General features: G+C 42.2%; 1 protein-coding gene across 1 annotated transcript in view; it reads right to left on the reverse strand.

Moving 5' to 3' along the window:
- Positions 1–1,290: 1,290 nt before the first annotated feature.
- The window catches only part of HSPA9 (heat shock protein family A (Hsp70) member 9), a 28,611-nt gene continuing 9,351 nt past the window's right edge, over positions 1,291–20,550 (reverse strand). The window contains exons 3-17 of the mRNA XM_077266084.1: positions 15,762–15,849; positions 12,800–12,981; positions 12,284–12,408; positions 11,443–11,516; positions 10,929–11,035; positions 10,628–10,790; positions 9,707–9,799; positions 9,350–9,559; positions 9,034–9,261; positions 7,323–7,427; positions 5,064–5,181; positions 4,822–4,916; positions 3,966–4,058; positions 3,408–3,548; positions 1,291–1,751 (exon numbers count right to left, since the gene is read on the reverse strand). Coding sequence (XP_077122199.1) covers positions 1,683–1,751; positions 3,408–3,548; positions 3,966–4,058; positions 4,822–4,916; positions 5,064–5,181; positions 7,323–7,427; positions 9,034–9,261; positions 9,350–9,559; positions 9,707–9,799; positions 10,628–10,790; positions 10,929–11,035; positions 11,443–11,516; positions 12,284–12,408; positions 12,800–12,981; positions 15,762–15,849 — 1,891 coding nt within the window. The 3' untranslated portion in view covers positions 1,291–1,682. The remainder of the gene's footprint in view (positions 1,752–3,407; positions 3,549–3,965; positions 4,059–4,821; positions 4,917–5,063; positions 5,182–7,322; positions 7,428–9,033; positions 9,262–9,349; positions 9,560–9,706; positions 9,800–10,627; positions 10,791–10,928; positions 11,036–11,442; positions 11,517–12,283; positions 12,409–12,799; positions 12,982–15,761; positions 15,850–20,550) is intronic.

Here is a 20,550-nt window from a genome sequence, read left to right on the forward strand (position 1 = left end):
AGAAACGAAGTCGTATCTGCAGGGAATCCTGTCCTCCAGGAACAGGAAACCAACTGATGCGTGGGAGAGGTGCCGCCCTTATGTATCTGTAGGTTTCCTGTTCCTGAAGGGCGGATCCCCTCTCTCCGTAGTGCTGTCATGGACGACCGATAAATAGGCTTTGTGACTTTAAGACTGGAGTCCCTACTTCAGAAATGAAACAAGATGTGTCTCCTTATGTGTCACACACCACATGGCCAGCTAGGGGTGTTAAATGTTTCCCAGTGAATGCATTTGTATTGGTTGAAAGCAATGTTAAAGTTGAAAAACGCATTAAAAACGCTGCGTGTGAACATAGCCCAAGCGGTGGAGGAACATTTTGGTCTGTGGTAAATTATTTTGCCTTATATACACATGTCATTACCCTGGAAAGAATGTAAAAATCGCAGTAAAAATACTTGGGTTTCCCATAGACTTACATTGGGCTTGTTGCTCAGGTCAGGTACCCGAGTATTCCAATTTGCTTGACCCGAGCAGCTAGCTTTTTAGTGCTAGCCCATCGCGAAGTGAAACGTGTTAGATAAATTGGTGCATCAGAAAATTACATAAAGTTTGATTAAAGTAATCTGACAGGTTGCTGGGGTGGGAGTGTTTATCTAGAATACTGGTGCCGATTTATCCTGTTTCATTTGACAGGAGCAACACTTATGACTCCCCTCCCCCATTTAAAAATGTGCTCAAAGTCCTTGATAAATGTCCCCATATTCTAGTTAATAAAATAGTGCTGGTGAGAGCAATTACAGCTTTATTTACAGTGTGACCGCGTCACTAAAAATTAATAGCTCAATCATAACTACTCACTGTGACCTAGATCAAGTTGTTCACGCCGGTTTTGATAAGCGGTAGTGCTGGAGTCAGATGTTTGATTCCGGAAGAGAAGGATGCCTCTTAATAAATTAAGAGAGTCTGAAAAGTGGTGTGTGCCTCGACACAAATCTTACTCCAGTCCAAGACTAGAATAAGATTTGCAATTCAATGTATGACGCAGCCTATCGTGACTGGATTAGAAGGTGACATCACATCAGCGTCCTGTCCATTTTGGCAAAGCTGGCATGTAGATGCCAAAAGTCACTTTTTTTTTTTTTTTTAAAGCACAACTCCATGTTGCGGAAAAAATTTGCAACTTTTTGACATTGTATGCTCGAGATTTCTGGAGCAATAGCTTTGTCACATTGGGCCCTTTATGCTGAGATATTGAACGGCTGCTCGTTTTTCTATAAAGAGGAGACAAGTACAATGACTACCACAGGACACTGTTCAGCCAGCAATTTATTTAGATTATGATTAAGCATAACTTAAGTTTGACTTACACAAAACTGCCTCAAATATGAGGCATTCATGTGAAATGTACAAGACTCCCAAACTTCTATACAGTATAAAATGAGGTTGTAAAGCCAAGATACTGAATGAAAACATATTTAGAAAAAAAAAAAAAAAAGTTTACATTAGGGCCAAATATGCATAATTAAATGAGGAAAAAAAAAAACCAAAAAAACACTGGACATACAAGTAATCAATATGGTAAAGAAATTATATAAAGAGTACTGCCAAAACACAGTAGAACATTTGACATTTAACATATCTGCTCAGGACATCCCTATGGAAATTGGCTCCCAAGCCACCATGCGACTCGCACTACTCCTTTACTGCTTGTCTTCTTTCTGCTCAGTATTTTGCTCACTAGTTCCAGAACCCTCTCTCTCTGATGCCATCTACAAAAACAAAAGTAAAGAATTAAACAGTTAGAAATACATATCCTAACTAGAAGCTTTTTAATACACTGCATCAGCCAGCAATTCTATTACTATAGGCTACAAAAATCACTAGGAATTACCACAGGTTCCTTAAAAGGGGTTGTCCAGGACTAATTGCATTAACTCATCCATAAAATAGGTCACAAATATGATATTGGTGGGGGTCCAACACTTGGCACCCCCACCAGTCACTAGAACTTGAAGTACTCGTCTCGGACAATTAAAAAGGTCAGCAGGTTTTTGCTACCTCATCTGAGAACAGCATAACGTGGGCATAAAGAAGCTGAATCCAATGATTTATCACTTTGACTACTGGGTGAAGCAGCTGACAATTTTTAGATTTAGCAATGCAGCAGAGCTGAGAAAGCCAACCCTGCCCACACCAGACGCTGTATATACAACGCCAATAAACAGTGAGCTGCTCATCACAGGAGGGGGAGTGTAGGACCAGGAGAGGTCAGTTGTGCCCTTTGAAAAATATATTTTGGCATGGAAGCTGCACACATACCAAGGCATCTGCATAAAATGTATACAATATAGAAACTTCAAGAATCTTTTGTTACACCCTTTCCGATAAGCGTCATACATGTCAGTCAGCTTTAACTCCTCTAGAAATGGTGGAGGAATCTAAAAATTGTATACAGCCCTTTTAATTGCACGTTCCCCCAATGAGTATTTGGAGCAATTTTGATGTTGTAGATTTTCTGCACCCAATCAGTTAAATTAGGTTACCTGCGCTTTTAGTGGGGTTTTGGGCACGTCATATTTAAATCAAAGCTTTTATTTTTTTTTTTTTTTTATTAAATACTTCCTGGCAGCCTTGACAAAACAATGATCTAGTCATGTGCAGATTTCACACGGTTTTAAAGCAATTTCTGCAGCAGAAAAGAACTATAAAACAGGTTTCCGCATCCAACAATGCTATGAAGTAAGTCCGCACATACGCTGCACTCCCGAGAAATTTACATGTAGCAGATAGCAAACACGCACCGCTGGACAGTTTATGCTCCGCAAGAAAAAAGAAAAAGGAAGAAGCAATGTGGGCACGAGAGCGCTGAAATTCTAATCCACTTTGCTTCAACAGTAAGACGCTGTGCATTTCCACAGTGAAAATACGATGAATCAAAATTCATTGTGGAAATTAATAAACCTAATAGTTTAAGTCAGTGAATCTCAATTCCAGTCCTCAAGGCCACCCTAAAGAGTAAGGCTTCCAGGATTTCTTTAATGAGGTGATTGAATTAGCGCATATTTGCCATCTCTCTATCTGTCCAGGCTGGATCAAAATACAAAAATGTATCCCATATGAAATGCCAGAAGTGATTATTTTCAGTCACTGCACCTCAAAGTTCCTTCATCCGAAAAAAAAGCTACGAGTCTCAAAAAAAAAAAAAAAAAAAATATAGCAATACAGGCCAAATAGAGAACATGTGGTCATGGTTCTTGGAAGGGGGAGAGGGAAAAAAAACAAACATCAAATTACCAAATAAAAATGAAGCAGATGCAGGGAAGAATCAAGGCCTGTACTAAGCTTTGCTGTGTCCACCAGGGAGGGACATGAGCAGACATAAATAAGGATCCTGGACACACTAGGACACTTGGCAGAATCGTTACCTTTTTGTAGGCAAGTTCAAATAACTTCAGAGACGCTTGTTGGAGTGAAGATGCAGCCTGTTTGATGCTTTCACCAGTTTCCGTATCTTTCCTTGCCAACAGCTCCTTCACTTTGCTTATCTCCTCCCGAAGCTTGTTGCACTGAAATGAAGGACAGTACAGTGTAAGACTATGTTCATACTGTGTTACCACCCGGGGTCCGTGGCTCTGTCCAAGCTGGAAGCCATGGAAAACAGGATTTGGACGTTTGCACTATTGGTGCCATTTACTAATAATGCAGACGAAGTCACTATGGGCTCTGTCAGACATCATTTTTGTCCACATCTGCTTAGTAGAGGACACCGAAACACAGTGAACCACGTACTGGAGGCCTCCTCTAACAGGCAAGCTAGGGACGAACATGAAGTCAGAGCACTAGGTCAGTGCAAACGTCTGAATCCTGCTTTCCAGAGCTTCAAGGCACTGGCTGTGATGGGGGAGTACAGAACGTGAACATAGCCTTACGCCAAACAATATATAAAAAACAAAAAACGTTTAACACATAAAACAAGCACAAACCTCATCTTCTGGCAGCTGGCTCTTGAATTCCTCCATCTTGGACTCTGTGTCATGGATAATGCCTTCTGCATTGTTCACCGCTTCAACGCGTTCCTGGAATAGCAAAAACCTTTGGGTTAATTAACTGATATGTAGTATAGTCTAATCATCCAGAGCCCCACCTTGTAAGAAAAGCCTAATAGCCATTTATTCTGGAGGCAAGCCCCATTATCTGCCAATCCATGGACAATTACTGTGGCTGCAAGGAATAGTTTACAGATCTTCCTACTAAAAGAATACATCAGAAAATGGCCCTTTGTATAAACAAAAAACACTATAAAGCAAGCAGTTTAAACTTTTTATTAATAAAGTATGTACAAAAATAGAGATGCTGCATTTTTCTATGGCCACCGAGATGACTCAATTGTAGCCTCATATGTCTTGCGCTTTACAGATAACACCTACATACAATGGGTCTGCTCATCGTGGCTAATGTACAGGTGCAAAGAACAAGATGTAGGCATAGCCCACCTGCAATGCGAAGCTTGCAATTTATTTATTTATTTTTTTTTATTTAATACACATCCTAAAGTAGGAAAAAATATGTTACTAAAATTCTTTAAATACATAGAATATAAAAACAGGTGGTCATTTTCTGATGGCACATTCTCCCTAAGATATCCCTGCATCTATTGAAACCAAAAGCAGCTCCTGCTCTGACAAGCTTGGCCCATCGAAGTACCATATGGTTGGCAATCCAGGGCAAACAAAGCTTTGTGGAACAGCAGTCATCGATTATCACCCAGGAATCATGCGAATACCAGCAAGTAAGAACAGGTTTTATCAGAATTTAAAAATATAAAAATCTAACACTTGCCTTCCGCCTTCTATCCTCCTCTGCATACTTCTCAGCATTCTTCACCATATTTTCAATATCATCCTTGCTAAGTCCACCTGAGGACTGGATAACAACTAAAAAAAAATAAAATAAATCATCATCAGTTATTAAATTCCATTGAAGACCCTTCCGGCATCACATTTTCCAGCAATGGCCTAGATAAGTTTGCCTTCAGGAAGTTTAAAAAAAAAAAAAAAAAAAAAAAAATTGTGAAAACTTACTCTGCTGCTCACGACCGGTTCCTTTGTCTTTTGCAGATACATGTACAATTCCATTGGCATCTATGTCAAAGGTAACTTCTATCTGAGGAACACCACGGGGCGCGGGTGGAATACCAACCTATGAGACAAAAAAATAAATAAAATAATAATGGAAGGCCTATCCACATGATAGGCCAGAAATGATAAAATTGTGTGGGTTCAACACCCAGTAACACTTCTATGGAATTTAACCCCAGGAGCTTTTTTCGTTTTATGCTCCCCTTCTTTCCAGAGCCATAACTTTTTTATTTTTCAGTCAATATGGCCATGTGGGGGCTTATTTTTTGCGGGACGAGTTGTACTTTTGAACGACATCATTGGTTTTACCATGTCGTGTAACAGGAGACGGGAAAAAAAATTGCAAGTGCGATGAAATTGCAAAAAAAAGTGCAATCCCACACTTGTTTTTTATTCGGCTTTTTTGCTAGGTTCACTAAATGCTAAAACTAACCTGCCATTATGATTCTCCAGGTCATTACGAGTTCATAGACACCAAACATGTCTAGGTATCCTTTTATCTAAGTGGTATAAAAAAATCCAAAGTTTGATAAAAAAAAAAAAAAAAAAAAAAATTATATATATAAAAAAAAATAAATTGTGCAATTTTCCGATAACGGTAGAGTCTTCATTTTTCATGATCTGGGTTCGGCTGAAGGCTTATTTTTTGCGCACCAAGCTGGCGTTTTTAATGATACCATTTTGGTGTAGATACGTTATTGCATTTTAATGCAATGTTGCGCCAACCAAATAAAAAAACAAAAACAAAAACAATTTTGGAGTTTTGATTTTTTTGTCTCGCTACACCGTTTAGCGATCAGGCTAATTTTTTATTTTTTTTTTTAATTGATAGATCGGGCGATTCTGAACACGGCGATACCAAATGTGTAGGTTTGATTTTTTTTTTTATTGCTTTATTTTGATTGGGGCGAAAGGGAGGTGATTTGAAATTCACTTTTTTTTTTTTTTTTTTTAATTTTGGCATGCTTCAATAGCCACCAGAAGTTGGTATAGCCTCGGCTCTGCTACATAGAGGTGATGCACAGATCACCTCTATGCAGCAGCATTACAGCATTGCTATGAGCGCCGACCACAGGGTGGCGCTCACAGCAATCTGCCATCAACAACCATAGAGGTCTCAATGAGACTTCAGGTTGTTATGGCAATGCACCGATGACCCCCTGATCACGTGGTGGGGGTCAGCGGTGCACGTACTTCCGGCCGCGCTTGTTAAATGCCGCTGTCAGTTTCACAGCGGTATTTAACTAGTTAATGGGCACGGGCGGATCGCGATTCTGCTCACGCCCATTGCGGACACATGTCAGCTGTTGAAAACAGCTGACATGTCGCGGCTTTGAGGTGGGCTCACCGCTGGAGCCCACCTCAAAGCGGGGGATACTGCCAGCTGACGTACTATTCCGTCAGCTGACAGAAAGGGGTTAATAGTCCTCTTAGGAGACTTGAAGCTGTACTATACATTGCAGTGCATTAACACTGTATAGCTAAAATCACAATCTCCTGCCACAAGCTCGCTTTCACAAGAGGATCATAATGACAACCATGAGGCCTGCCATGACAACCCACTGGCACCCTACAATCAAGTCACGGGGATGCCGATAGCAGTGTAGAATGATGCGCCCCACAGCCATTGCATGTTAAATGCGGCTTGTCAAGAGACCGACAGCAGCATTTAACAGGTTAACAGATGCGGGAAGAGCATCCATCCAAATGCGACTGTTAGATGCACATGATTGTTGATTAAATCAGTAGTCATGCGCAGGGAAAGATGTGGTTTGGGCCTGCGAGCCCGCAAAGTCAGGGAGCCGGCATATGATTTGGGTAAGGAGTTACGAGAGGCCGTGGTGCTTGGTAAACGCAGCATCGCCTTTATCTTCTAGTACGTGTAGATCCAAACATTTGGTAGGTTTCTGTCTGGCGGCACATCTCTGTCCCATCCACTTGGACAAGACTAAACTAGTGAGAGATGCAAGACCAGCAGCATCAGCTCCTAAAAGTACAGATCTGTACACATCGCACCTCTGGTCTGCTGTGGCCCCTTCAAACATCTAATTGGCAGGGATGCATAGCAGAAACCCCACCGTTGTAATGTGGTGACCTACCCGAAGGATAGACAATCAATTTTTGAAGGCCCAAATATTCTTGGTAAAAATTCAAAAGTTTTAAATAACTTGCAGAGTAAAAGGACTAACTACAGCCACTTACTAGTGTGAACTGGCCAAGAAGTTTGTTGTCAGAAGCCATTTCTCTTTCACCCTGGCAAACTTTAATTTCCACCTGGGTCTGTCCATCAGCGGCAGTGGAGAAAACCTAGACATGGAGAACAAGTATAGTCTGAATTATGTCTCTAGCAATAATCAAAAAGCACAAATGCGTCACCTGTTGCCCATTTTAGAAAAAAGCAATTTCTACACAGACATACAAATACAGTCCATTGACGCCCCTTGAGGAAGGTCTTCTGACTGAAACGCGCGTCGGGGTGTGCGGGCGTGCCACAGTGACCCCTCTATAATGATCCATCAAGGTATCAGTATTTATTATTATGCACTTTACTTTTTACACCACTTGTTAATATGGATCGTATATGTATACGGTGGAGATTATATATATATATATATATATATATATATATATATATATATATATATATATATATATATATATATATATATATATATATATATATATATATATATATATATATATATACACACACTTAAATGTCTGTGACATGCCTGCACTTAGCGTTTCTTTTGGATGCCGCTAACATCTAATTTTACTCTTCCCTGGGCCCTATTTGCCCCTTATCCCTGTTTTGATATTGTTAATAAAGATTTATATTTTGGCTAGTTCTAACGGATTTCATGACTGTAGTTTTTGCCCGTTGGGTTTGCTTGTATATTGGTCAGTTGCAGTTGGTCGCTACCATAGTCCAGTAAACGACATGTGGAATTGCATCTACCTACGTTTCCACTATTGTTAGTGGGGGTTTTCCTCCAATTTCTCCACTATAATATGCTTGCCAATAACTATTTGTAAATACAGTCCATTGCATAGGGGGAAAAAAAAAAAAAAGAAGAGACAGATTCTGCTGGAATGGACTATCATTATGCATTACATGGGCACCTATTCACCTGCACAAGTGTCAGAATACTAAAATCTGCCTGCTTGCAGCCTCCTCCAATAACAGCCAGTTACCATGCCGGGGTTATCTAGTTGAGACTAGCAAAAATTAACTCAGAATTGTGTAGGGCAGGAATAAATCCCCCACTGCTGCCTATAAATGTGAGCATCAAATAAGCTAGGAGTGAGATACAGGAACTAAATCCTTCAGCTTTTATTAAATGGAATCCGTCACCAGGTTTTAGTGGTTATCTGTAAGCAGAATAAGGCGGGGCAGATTACCCGATTCCAGCGATGTGTCACTAAATCCATTCTGATAAAATCCCTGCTTTATCTGCTGCAGATCCATCAGATCTCTGAACGCTGAGCTCCGCACAACCCCAACCACACGTCTGATTAGCAGCTTTCTGAGTACATTTTGTATAAGCAGGAAACTGCTAATCAGTAGTGAGAGTCAGAATAACACAGGAGGACTACACAGCATAGGACAACTAGTCCATCTAGTGATAATCTATGGATCAAACACTTAATTTATTGAAACATCAAGCTGCCCAGTAATTGATATATCACTACTGTAGAATCAAGATATCTGCCCCTACATCATGCTTCCCTCAGATTAAACAGAGAAAGTCCTGATGACAAAGTCTCTTTAAGATCCTTTTTACGTAACGGACCAAATCCTACAATGTGAACATTTTCTCTAGGTTTATGAAATACCATTTAATATTGTAATATCCAAGCACATAGGAAAGCCGTCACTTCCAAGGTTTCTAGAAAACTGCATGACTATTACCTGGCTCTTCTTGGTTGGGATTGTAGTGTTTCTGCCGATTAACTTGGTGAAAACCCCACCTAACGTTTCAATTCCAAGTGACAACGGAGTGACATCCAGCAAGAGAACATCTGTGACATCTCCAGCCAACACGCCACCCTGAATAGCAGCTCCAATGGCCACGGCTTCATCAGGATTCACAGCTTTGCTTGGAGCACGGCCAAACAAGTCTTGTACCGTCTGCTGAACCTTCATGGAGGACACAAACTGGATTAGGAAATGTTCTCCCCAACAAAGTGCCTGTATACGGACCCGGAAACATGTCAATAGTTTATACCTTCGGCATCCTGGTCATTCCACCAACTAGGAGCACCTCTCCAATGTCGCTCTTGCTCACTTCAGCATCTTGCATAGCTTTTTGGCTTGGAGCAATTGTTCTTTTAATGAGATCACCCACAATCCCTTCAAACTGAGCACGAGTCAACTTTATATTCAAGTGTTTGGGCCCCGAAGCATCCATGGTGAGGTATGGCAGATTTATATCAGTCTACAAGAAAAACGGGGAGGGAAAAAAAAAAAAAAAAAAAAAGTTTTAGGCAACACTCGGTATGACAATCATGCAAGTTACACAGGGTCCATCTCACTTGCATAAAAAGCTTTTCGATTTAGAGAATAAGGTTTAAAATAAGCCTACCTGCACAGCTGAAGACAGCTCACACTTGGCCTTTTCTGCGGCTTCTCTAACTCTTTGTAAAGCCATGTTGTCTTTCATTAAATCTACTCCAGTCTGGAAAGTTAAAAAAAAACAAACAAAAAGGGACAGAACATTAATTATAAAACACTTCTAATTTGCATTATTAAAGTCATACTATCAATCCTATCATATATTATAGTCAAAAAGCATACTGCTTTTCCTGCTTGTAAGGGCTGACTGGGAGAACCCCATCACAAGCAGATATCAGCGAGACATGCTGAAGCTGCATCCCATGGAATAAACTAAGACTGCGATGTGAGGAGACAACTGATCTAAATTATGCATTCATCATATTCTGCCATTAGAAAGAACTCAGCATAAGAAGTGCAGTGTGAGAAGGCTTTGAACAATTTAAGGAATTACAGGAAATGTAGTCTGTGATTAAGGCAAGTGTGTGTGTGTGTGTGTGTGTGTGTGTGTGTGTGTGTGTGTGTGTGTGTGTGTGTGTGTGTGTGTGTGTGTGTGTGTGTGTGTGTGTGTTCAATGTTGCAGGGAACCTATACATTTCACATCAATTAACACAGGTATACACAAGAGGCAATGAGGCAAACTCAGACTGGTGTAGGCGCTAGCTTACGCTATGCCAGCCTTGACAGTACATGGTGCTGAATTCTTTAGGAGGCACACAAACACACCACTTAATTCAGCTCCCCTAAGTGCCTCCCTTCCTGACTCCTCCTCATCCCCACCTATTTCTACAGAGCAGATTTGAAGTGGCAAGAAAGCGACAAAAGTTGCAACATTTTTGCACAAATGCATTGAGCAAAACGTTGGATATTTTCAAAGCTATTACGCCACTTTGCTCCCCCTCACCCACACTTTTGAAAATCCATGAAGGGCAGCCATTAAACACACACTAACCTCTCTCTTGAACTGCTTTACAATATGCTGTAACAAAGCTTGGTCAAAATCTTCTCCTCCTAGGAAAGTGTCGCCATTGGTAGATTTCACCTCGAACACACCTTTCTGAATTTCCAAGATGGAAATATCAAAAGTGCCACCTCCAAGATCATAGACTGCAATGCTAGGAGAAAAGCACAATACACGTGGATATCAGATGTCGATGGAGAAACACGGACATAGGCTTTCAGAAACAGGACAAGTTATGGAGTGTCCGCTACAGGATTTCAGAAACTTAAGTACGGGCAGGAAATTCACTTACACTTTATCATCAGACTTATCCAAGCCATACGCAAGAGCAGCAGCCGTTGGTTCATTAATGACCCTCAATACGTTGAGCCCAGCGATCTGCCCAGCATCCTTCGTTGCCTAAGAATAAACATGTGGTCATCACTAGTGGGTATATAGACAGACCGTAATCACATAGGGGACAATTCTACAAGTCTGCCTTCTTATTACTTAGGGGGATCAGTTAAATAAAACAAGAGCAAAAAAAGTGATCAATTATTAACCCAACACAATACAATTTCTTTTTATTTATTTTTGTGTGCGATAAAGGACCTTTTTCTAGAATATCTTTCCTACATGATTTCAGTATATGCAAATGACTGTCTATGGTTACAGTAATCAGGAGGGTCTGACGCAAGGCCTTCAAATGCCCTTCACACCTTACCAGATACTTTACCTGTTCATTTCCAGGAGATTAAAGCACAATTTACATAAACCATAGGAAAGGGTAAGAATAAATGGCGATCTACCGGCCGGAGCAGACTTACCTGCCTTTGGGAGTCATTGAAATAAGCAGGAACAGTAACTACTGCATTCTTTGCTGCATGACCCAGATAACTTTCTAAAAGCAAAAATATATAAAAAAAAAAAAAAAGTTTCACAAATTTTAAAGAGGTGTATAGTTCAGAAGTATATAGAGGAATGGATTTCTGCAAGCGTACCAAGGGGCAAAAGCCACCTACAACTGTCCACATTCCCATCCACAAGCTTTATTCCAGTGCGGCATCTCGCCATACTATGCATCTTGTCAGTAGTAAGTAATATACATAAACCTGCCGTCTGGTTTACCACCACGTTTTAGGGATCACAAGCACAGCTGGAGTAAGCCAGTGCCGCAAGACAGACTATTCACATGGGAAGGTGGCATATCTCTTTGCAGACAATAATTAAAAGGCAGATTCCCATCTCCAAGAGCCTATCCAAATATGCATGAAGTAACATTAGCAAATGCCTTCAATTAGTGAATCAGAAGCACTATACTAAATTTCTATGTCACTTACCTCATGTGCAGGGCATTGAAGTAGTTTAAGTATCCATGGCTACGACCACTCATAGTAGCAGTTATTTGCTACTGGTTGTACCCATGATACCCAGGCTACTGCAATGCCCTGCACATGGGGTAAGCTACAAAGCAAAATCAGAAGAACTATACTACATCTCTAACTGGAGGTTGCTGAAGCATAATGTGATAGGATCTTAGAGATGGGAATACTCCAACTTTCCGGCACAGATCGTGCCACTCTGGTCCATGGCTGTGCCAAACATTACAAAACTAAAAAAAAAAAATAATAAGTCCAGGCTTGACACAAATATCCAGGAGAAACTCACCAGCAGTCTCTTTCATTTTCACAAGTACAAATGCACCAATCTGGCTGGGAGAGTAAAGCTTCCCGTGTGCTTCGACCCAGGCATCTCCATTAGATGCACGGACAATCTTGAAAGGAACATTTTTGCTATATTAAAAAAAATAAAATGTATTAGTAAAACAATAAATAATTGGAGTATTTTCCCCAGATTAAAACGCAAGTGTTTCTTAATAAGTTTGACACATTTTGGACTGTATAAATGTGAGGTTTGGTTCACAATTTTGGCCACTTTATGGCACAAGAGAATCGTTCACCCAAAAATTCATTTAACACTGAACAGGGATATAAGGGACTTAACTCAATCATACTAGCATTGTACCAAAAGTGATGCAACTCCCCCCACACACATACAAATTGTGACTTTGGGAGGCCTAGTTAATGCCAATGAAGGGATTAATAAATGGAGGCCAGCATGTTCCCTAGTCAGAACTGTATTGTATAGCCTGTGGAATACCAGAACGGTTACACTCATACATACATGTCTTTCTGAACTTCAGGGTCATCGAATCGCCGGCCAATAAGCCTCTTGGTGGCATACAGAGTGTTGTTGGGATTAGTAACTGCCTGGCGTTTTGCCGGCATTCCCACCAAGCGCTCCCCATCTGTGGAAAAGGCAACAACAGAAGGAGTGGTCCGGGCACCTTCAGCATTTTCCAGCACCTGCAAAACGTCGTCTGTTAGTTATCAGAAAGAAGGACTAGTAATGTGGAGATCAAGCCTGCGCCGCAGTGTAACCCAACCATAGAAGCCACAATCACCACACACCACTCCTATGTCTACTGTGGAAACCTCAACTCACATATGGGACATCCAAAGCGCTCAATATATGGTAGGATTGTAATCACCAAAGGATCAGTGACCGAGTTCTGGAAATACACTGCCAGCTTCTGCGCATTATAAGGGGGAGCCCTGTGGGTAATAGGGTCTGGAACCAACGTGCACCATTTCACCAGCGTCATTTACAGGAGCCAATGCTGGGAGAAAATCCTCTCTCTAAGAGGGATATCATGGATTATGTGACAAATAAATGGGCCCAAGCACTGACAGGCAGATAGGTGCTACCTACCTGCCAGTTGTGACCGGTCACTGACCACTCCGGCAGGCGATTCAGCTGCCTCTGCCAACATCACACCGACAGAGCTGCGTCTTGTGGTTGTTGTGTAATCTGTATATGTAGTTTTCAGTTCATGAGATCCTCGCGCTCGGAGCAGTCTGTAGTGGGGGGGGGGGGGGGGTCTTCATGTGGCGCTCTGGTTACATATTCATCTTTATGTCTTATGACTGGTCTCTGAACCTTCACTGACCTGCCCTCTATTTTACATAATGCATATAAGAGCATTGATATTAATGTAGAATCTCATTAACTGAAAACTGCAAATAAAGATTAAACAACAACCACAAGACAGATTTCATCAACCCAGGTATCATTTCAATCAGTATGGCGCCAACCTGATACTGAGTAAGATACTGAACACATCCCAGCTGACAAGCTCACTTTAAGTCAAATTCTCTCTGCAATGGCTTGCTTCCAGTAATTTGGGGGGGGGGGGTATTTCTGCAAGAAATCCGGACGTGTGCACATAACCTAATAGCAGCCGGGGACTGATCGCCAAGTCGTACTAATCGTAAAGGTGGGTCCCTGGTGACTTCTCCCTGCCCGCAGCCATAGAGTGACGCGTCTCTCCCTGTATGCTTGTATAGGGATAGACCTATCAGTCATTGGCAGTAGGTGGGAAGAAGAAGTCGCCAGGGTCCCTCCTGTACGGTGACCATTAAGCTGCATCCTCCTCTGAAATGTCTCAGTGTATCAGATTTTAAACACATGTTGAAATCATACAGCCAGTGTGCTACATGCAGCCCGGGGATCAGTAGTCAGGTTCCTTATAATTGAAAAATGGGGGAACAAGGCGCACAGCAATATCAATGTATAAATGGTAATATGGTAATGATGGAGGGGTGCAAAGCAGTAAAGAGCAACTGATAATACAAAAAAGGAGAAGAAAGTATACTGCATAATAATGCACACCATCCAAATAATAATAGGTATAACAAAAGATTTATTAACACATCTTAAAGACACAAACATCTAAAACATACTTAAAAAACGACAATGCACTGACCAGGTTGTAATGACCATGTGAAACAAATGACACCTCTATCTAAACCCCGCTGGCTCATGAGAACACTGACAAAGTAGTCTATATTAAGATAAATAACCCTAATGTAAGGGAACAAAAGAATACAAATGGATCAGACCCATGAACCAAGATGACCAAGGTAAGGCAGGGCCTGGATGAGGTCACATCCAAAAAGGCCCAGGGGCTGGACAGATGAACACATGGACAAGAACAAAGCTCATGACAGAGGGGAAAGATAACCCTCCATGAGCATACAACCTGGAATGGACATCGTTCGCCATTGATCGTTGATCATTGATCGTTCGCCATCTGATCCATTTGTATTCTTTTGTTCCCTTACATTAGGGTTATTTATCTTAACATAGACTACTTTGTCAGTGTTCTCATGAGCCAGCGGGGTTTAGATAGAGGTGTCATTTGTTTCACATGGTCATTACAACCTGGTCAGTGCATTGTCGTTTTTTAAGTATGTTTTAGATGTTTGTGTCTTTAAGATGTGTTAATAAATCTTTTGTTATACCCATTATTATTTGGATGGTGTGCATTATTATGCAGTATACTTTCTTCTCCTTTTTTGTATTATAGGTTCCTTATAATTGACACGCTGCTGTGCACACAGTGATTGATAAAAGTGTATCAAGCACACCACGTCAGTCATTTGCTCAGCAGACGACCACCCCCCAAAACAGTGCAGCATAAAAGGGATCAAAACATCATATGTTCCCTGAAATTGAACGCATATCTACTGTGTGCCAAACGAGAAAAAAAAAACAAAAAAAAAAAAAAAACACCCCCCCCCCCTTATACAGGTCAATCGGTCAATCAACAGAAAGGTAAACAAAAGACCCTGTCTCAAAATGGAGAGGGGGGTAAAAAAAAAAAAAAAAAAAAAAAAAACTTAGGCAACTTTGGCATCTCAAGTTGTATTGAGAAACATGTCATATCTACCACACAATGGACACTTAAAAACAAAACCCCAAATAAAACAATCAAGTGACGAAAATGTAACCTGGTGCTGAAAGAATGTAATAATGTGCAGATCCAAGCATGGCACAGAAACCATTGTATCAGCTGCTCGGCAGTGGGCCACTATTGGGGCGGGAGGCCGAGTGTGCCAGACCTCATTATTAGAATCACTGAGTGACATTTATTACCATCTATACACTGGATGTAACATTCTACGATGGGCCAACATCTTTAATATAGAATTAGGTTTCTAAGCATGGAGCCACACATTAAAAAACATTGCTGCCATTCCACCAAGTAGAAGAAAAACCACAGTGACTCCTTTCCTGACATTACCTTCGCTTGTTTTCCTTCCATTATAGCGACACAGGAATTGGTCGTGCCCAGGTCAATTCCAATAACTGCTCCTTTAATTGCCTCAGAGCTGTACATCAAAATACAAGTGTTAGTATGGAGAATGGAGTCATCACATAACTAGAGGGGGCACTCCTGGACAGCCAACACACCCGGCAGACCCTAGGGCACGGCATGACGTCTTGTACTTGTGTTCCTGGACTAGTCATATCAGCACAGTGGTCACACACCAGGCAGATCACAATAACATTGCGCCAGATATCTGTCAGTGGCTGCGTGTGATCAACTTCATCATACACAGAAGATAAACCGGCCAACGTGTTTAAAGAAGCCCTCCCATCTATGTTTTTTCTTCTTTTTTTATTACATGTGTGTATTTAATGCATTCATATACTCGCCTACATCACTCTTTCCAGGGTCCAGCACTGCTCTGCTCCTCTTCTCAGTGATACCACAGCTCTGCAGACTGCCCAGGTCACACTTCGCTCTGCGTCACCAAGACGTGGCTTTTACAATGTTAAGTCAATGGAGGGTCAGAACGAGGCTCTAGAAACCTTTATTGTAAAAGATTTCCAGCTCACGCATAGAGTAGAGTATGGAGTGAGACAGCTGGTGGCAATTGAAGTGACGGCACTGAGAAGAGAACCAGAATGGCGCTGGATCCCGGAAAGAATGATGGTAGGTGAATGAAAATAAATACATATATACATACACATATATAAATACATACAGACCAAAAGTTTGGACACACCTTCTCATTTAAAGAATTTTCTGTATTTTCATGACTATGAAAATTGTAAATTCACACTGAAGGCATCAAAACTAAGAATTAACACATGTGGAATTATATACTTAACAAAAAAGTGTGAAACAACTGAAAAAAAAAAAAAAAATTATATATATATATATATATATATATATATATATATATATATATATATATATATATATATATATATATATATATATATATATATATATATATATATATATATATATATATATAATTGTCTAAGGGTTTTTCCGTCTGTCTGTTTGCCCTGGAAATCCCGCGTCTGATTGGTCGAGGCCGCCAGGCCTCGACCAATCAGCGACGGGCACAGCATGGTGACGATGATGTCATAAAGGTTGCCTCGACCAATCAGCGACGGGCACAGTCTGCCGCGAATTCGCCTCGACCAATCAGCAACGGGCACAGTATCGACGTAGAGGTCATAATGGTTGCCATGGCGACGATGATGTCATAAAGGTTGCTTTGACCAATCAGCGACGGGCACAGTCTGCCGCGAATTCTGGAATCATCGTTGTCCATATACTACGGGGACATGCATATTCTAGAATACCCGATGCGTTAGAATCGGGCCACAATCTAGTGTCTTATATTCTAGGTTCTTCAAAGTAGCCACCTTTTGCTTTGATGACTGCTTTGCACACTCTTGGCATTCTCTTGATGAGCTTCAAGAGCTAGTCACCAGGAATGGTCTTCCAACAATCTTGAAGGAGTTCCCAGAGATGCTTAGCACTTGTTGGCTCTTTTGCCTTCACTCTGTGGTCCAGCTCACCCCAAACCATCTCGATTGAGTTCAGGTCTGGTGACTGAAGGCCAGGTCATCTGGCGTAGCACCCCATCACTCTCCTTCTTGGTCAAATAGCACTTACACAACCTGGAGGTGTGTTTGGGGTCATTGTCCTGTTGAGAAATATATGATGGTCCAACTAAACGCAAACCGGATGGAATGGCATGCCGCTGCAAGATTCTGTGGTAGCCATGCTGGGAGGGATAGATAGATAGATTTGCCTAAGGGTCACTTCCGTCTGTTTGTCTTTCTGTCTGTCTAATGGAAAGGCCACGTCCAGTCAGCGATGGCCACAGTCCGACCGAGAAATCACCCCTTCCTACTCTCCGTCAGTGTCCCCTCCAGTCAGCGCTCACACAGGGTTAATGGCTGCGTTACACCACGTTATGCCGCAGTGTAACGCAGTCTGTTAACGCTGCTATTAACCCTGTGCGACCAACTGTTTACTATAATAGTAAAAAGATCTAACGTTAACCCCTTCCCGACCTTTCACGCCACGTAGGTGTCATGAAAGTCGGTGCCAATCTGACCTGTGACGCCTATGTGGCGTCATGGAATGATTGCGTCCCTGCAGATCGGGTGAAAGGGTTAACTCCAATTTCACCCAATCTGCAGGGACAGGGGGAGTGGTACTTCAGCCCAGGGGGGGTGGCTTCACCGCCCCCCCCCCCGTGGCTACGATCGCTCTGATTGGCTGTTTCACTTTCAACAGCCAATCAGAGCGATTTGTAATATTTCACTATGAAAACTGGTGAAATATTACAATCCAGCCATGGCCGATGCTGCAATATCATCGGCCATGGCTGGAAACACTGGTCTGCACCTCCCCACCGCCACCGATCTCCTCCCCAGTCCTCCATCCTGTGCTCAGCTCCCCTCCGTCGTCCTGTCCGCTCCCCCCGTGCTCCCATCCCACCCCCCCTGCTCCGATCACCCCCCCGTGCTTCGATCCCCAAAATACTCACCGAGCTTCCCGGTGTCCGTCCGTCTTCTCCACAGGCGTTGCCATCTTCCAAAATGGCGGGCGCATGCGCAGTGCGCCCGCCGAATCTGCCGGCCAGCAGATTCGTTCCAGCTACATTTTGATCACTGTGATAAAACCTATCACAGTGATCAAAATAAAAAAAAATAGTAATAGTAAAATAGTAAATACCCCCCCCCCCCCCCCTTTATCACCCCCATATGTAGGGACAATAATAAAATAAAGAAAATATAAAATTATATAAATAAAAAAATATAAATTTGGCTGCGGATCCGCAGCGGATTGGCCGCTGTGGATTCGTAGCGGATTGGCCGCTGTGGATTCGTAGCGGATTGGCCGCTGCGGATTCGTAGCGGATTGGCCGCTGCGGATTCGTAGCAGTGTTCCATCAGGTTTACAGTACCATCCGCTGTGCCCATGGTGCGGAAAATACCGCGCGGAAATGCTGCGTTGTATTTTCCGCAGCATGTTAATTCTTTGTGTGGATTCCGCAGTGTTTTACACCTGTTCCTCAATAGGAATCCACAGGTGAAATCTGCATAAAAAAACACTGGAAATCCGCAGGTAAAACGCAGTGCCTTTTACCTGCGGATTTTTAAAAAATGGTGCAGAAAAATCTCACACGAATCCGCAACGTGGGCACATAGCCTTAGGGTTGGAATTAGGGCTAGGGTTGGAAATAAGGTTAAGAATAGGCTTGTCGTTATGGTTAGGGGTGTGTTGGGGTTAAAGTTGTGGTTAGGGTTGGGATTAGGGTTGGGATTAGGAGTGTGTTGGGGTTAAAGTTATGGTTAGGGGTGTGTTGGGGTTAAAGTTGTGGTTAGGGTTGTGGTTAGGAGTGTGTTGGGGTTAGGGTTGTGATTAGAGTTATGGCTAGAGTTGGGATTAGGGTTAGGGGTGTGTTGGGGTTAGTGTTGAAGTTAGAATTGAGGGGTTTCCACTGTTTAGGCACATCAGGGGTCTCCAAACGCAACATGGCACCACCATTGAATCCAGCCAATCTTGCGTTCAAAAAGTCAAATGGTGCTCCCTTCCGAGCCCTGACATGCGCCCAAACAGTGGTTTACCCCCACATATGGGGTACCAGCATACTCAGGACAAACTGGGCAACAACTATTGGGGTCCAATTTCTCCTGTTACCCTTGCGAAAATAAAAAATTGCTTGCTAATACATAATTTTTGAGGAAAGAAAAATGATTTTTTATTTTCACGGCTCTGCGTTGTAAACTTCTGTGAAGCACTTAGGGGTTCAAAGTGCTCACCACACATCTAGATAAGTTCCTTGGGGGGTCTAGTTTCCAAAATGGGGTCACTTTTGGGGTGTTTCTACTGTTTAGGCACATCAGGGGCTCCGCAAACGCAACGTGGCGCCCGCAGACCATTCCATCAAAGTCTGCATTTCAAAACGTCACTACTTCCTTTCCGAGCCCCGACGTGTGCCCAAGCAGTGGTTTACCCCCACATATGGGGTATCAGTGTACTCAGGACAAACTGGGCAACAACTATTGGGGTCCAATTTCTCCTGTTACCCTTGGGAAAAAAAAAAATTCCGGGCAAAAAATCATTTTTGAGGAAAGAAAATTTTTTTTTTTATTTTCACGGCTCTGCGTTATAAACTTCTGTGAAGCACCTGGGGGTTTAAAGTGCTCACTATGCATCTAGATAAGTTCCTTGGGGGGTCTAGTTTCCAAAATGGGGTCACTTGTAGGGGAGCTCCAATGTTTAGGCACACAGGGGCTCTCCAAACGCGACATGGTGTCCGCTAACGATTGGAGCTAACTTTTCATTCAAAAGTCAAATGGCGCTCCTTCCCTTCCGAGCCTTGCCGTGCACCCAAACAGTGGTTTACCCCCACATATGAGGTATCGGCGTACTCAGGAGAAATTGACCAACAAATTTTAGGATCCATTTCATCCTGTTGCCCATGTGAAAATGAAAAAATTGAGGCTAAAAGAATTTGTGTGAAAAAAAAAGTACTTTTTCATTTTTACGGATCAATTTGTGAAGCACCTGGGGGTTTAAAGTGCTCACTATGCATCTAGATAAGTTCCTTGGGGGGTCTAGTTTCCAAAATGGGGTCACCTGTGGGGGAGCTCCAATGTTTAGGCACACAGGGGCTTTCCAAACACGACATGGTGTCCGTTAAAGATTGGAGCCAATTTTTCATTCAAAAAGTCAAATGGCGCTCCTTCCCTTCCGAGCCCTGCCGTGC

This window comes from Ranitomeya variabilis, chromosome 5 (assembly GCF_051348905.1).
Source record: "Ranitomeya variabilis isolate aRanVar5 chromosome 5, aRanVar5.hap1, whole genome shotgun sequence".
Classification (NCBI taxonomy): Eukaryota; Metazoa; Chordata; class Amphibia; order Anura; family Dendrobatidae; genus Ranitomeya; species Ranitomeya variabilis.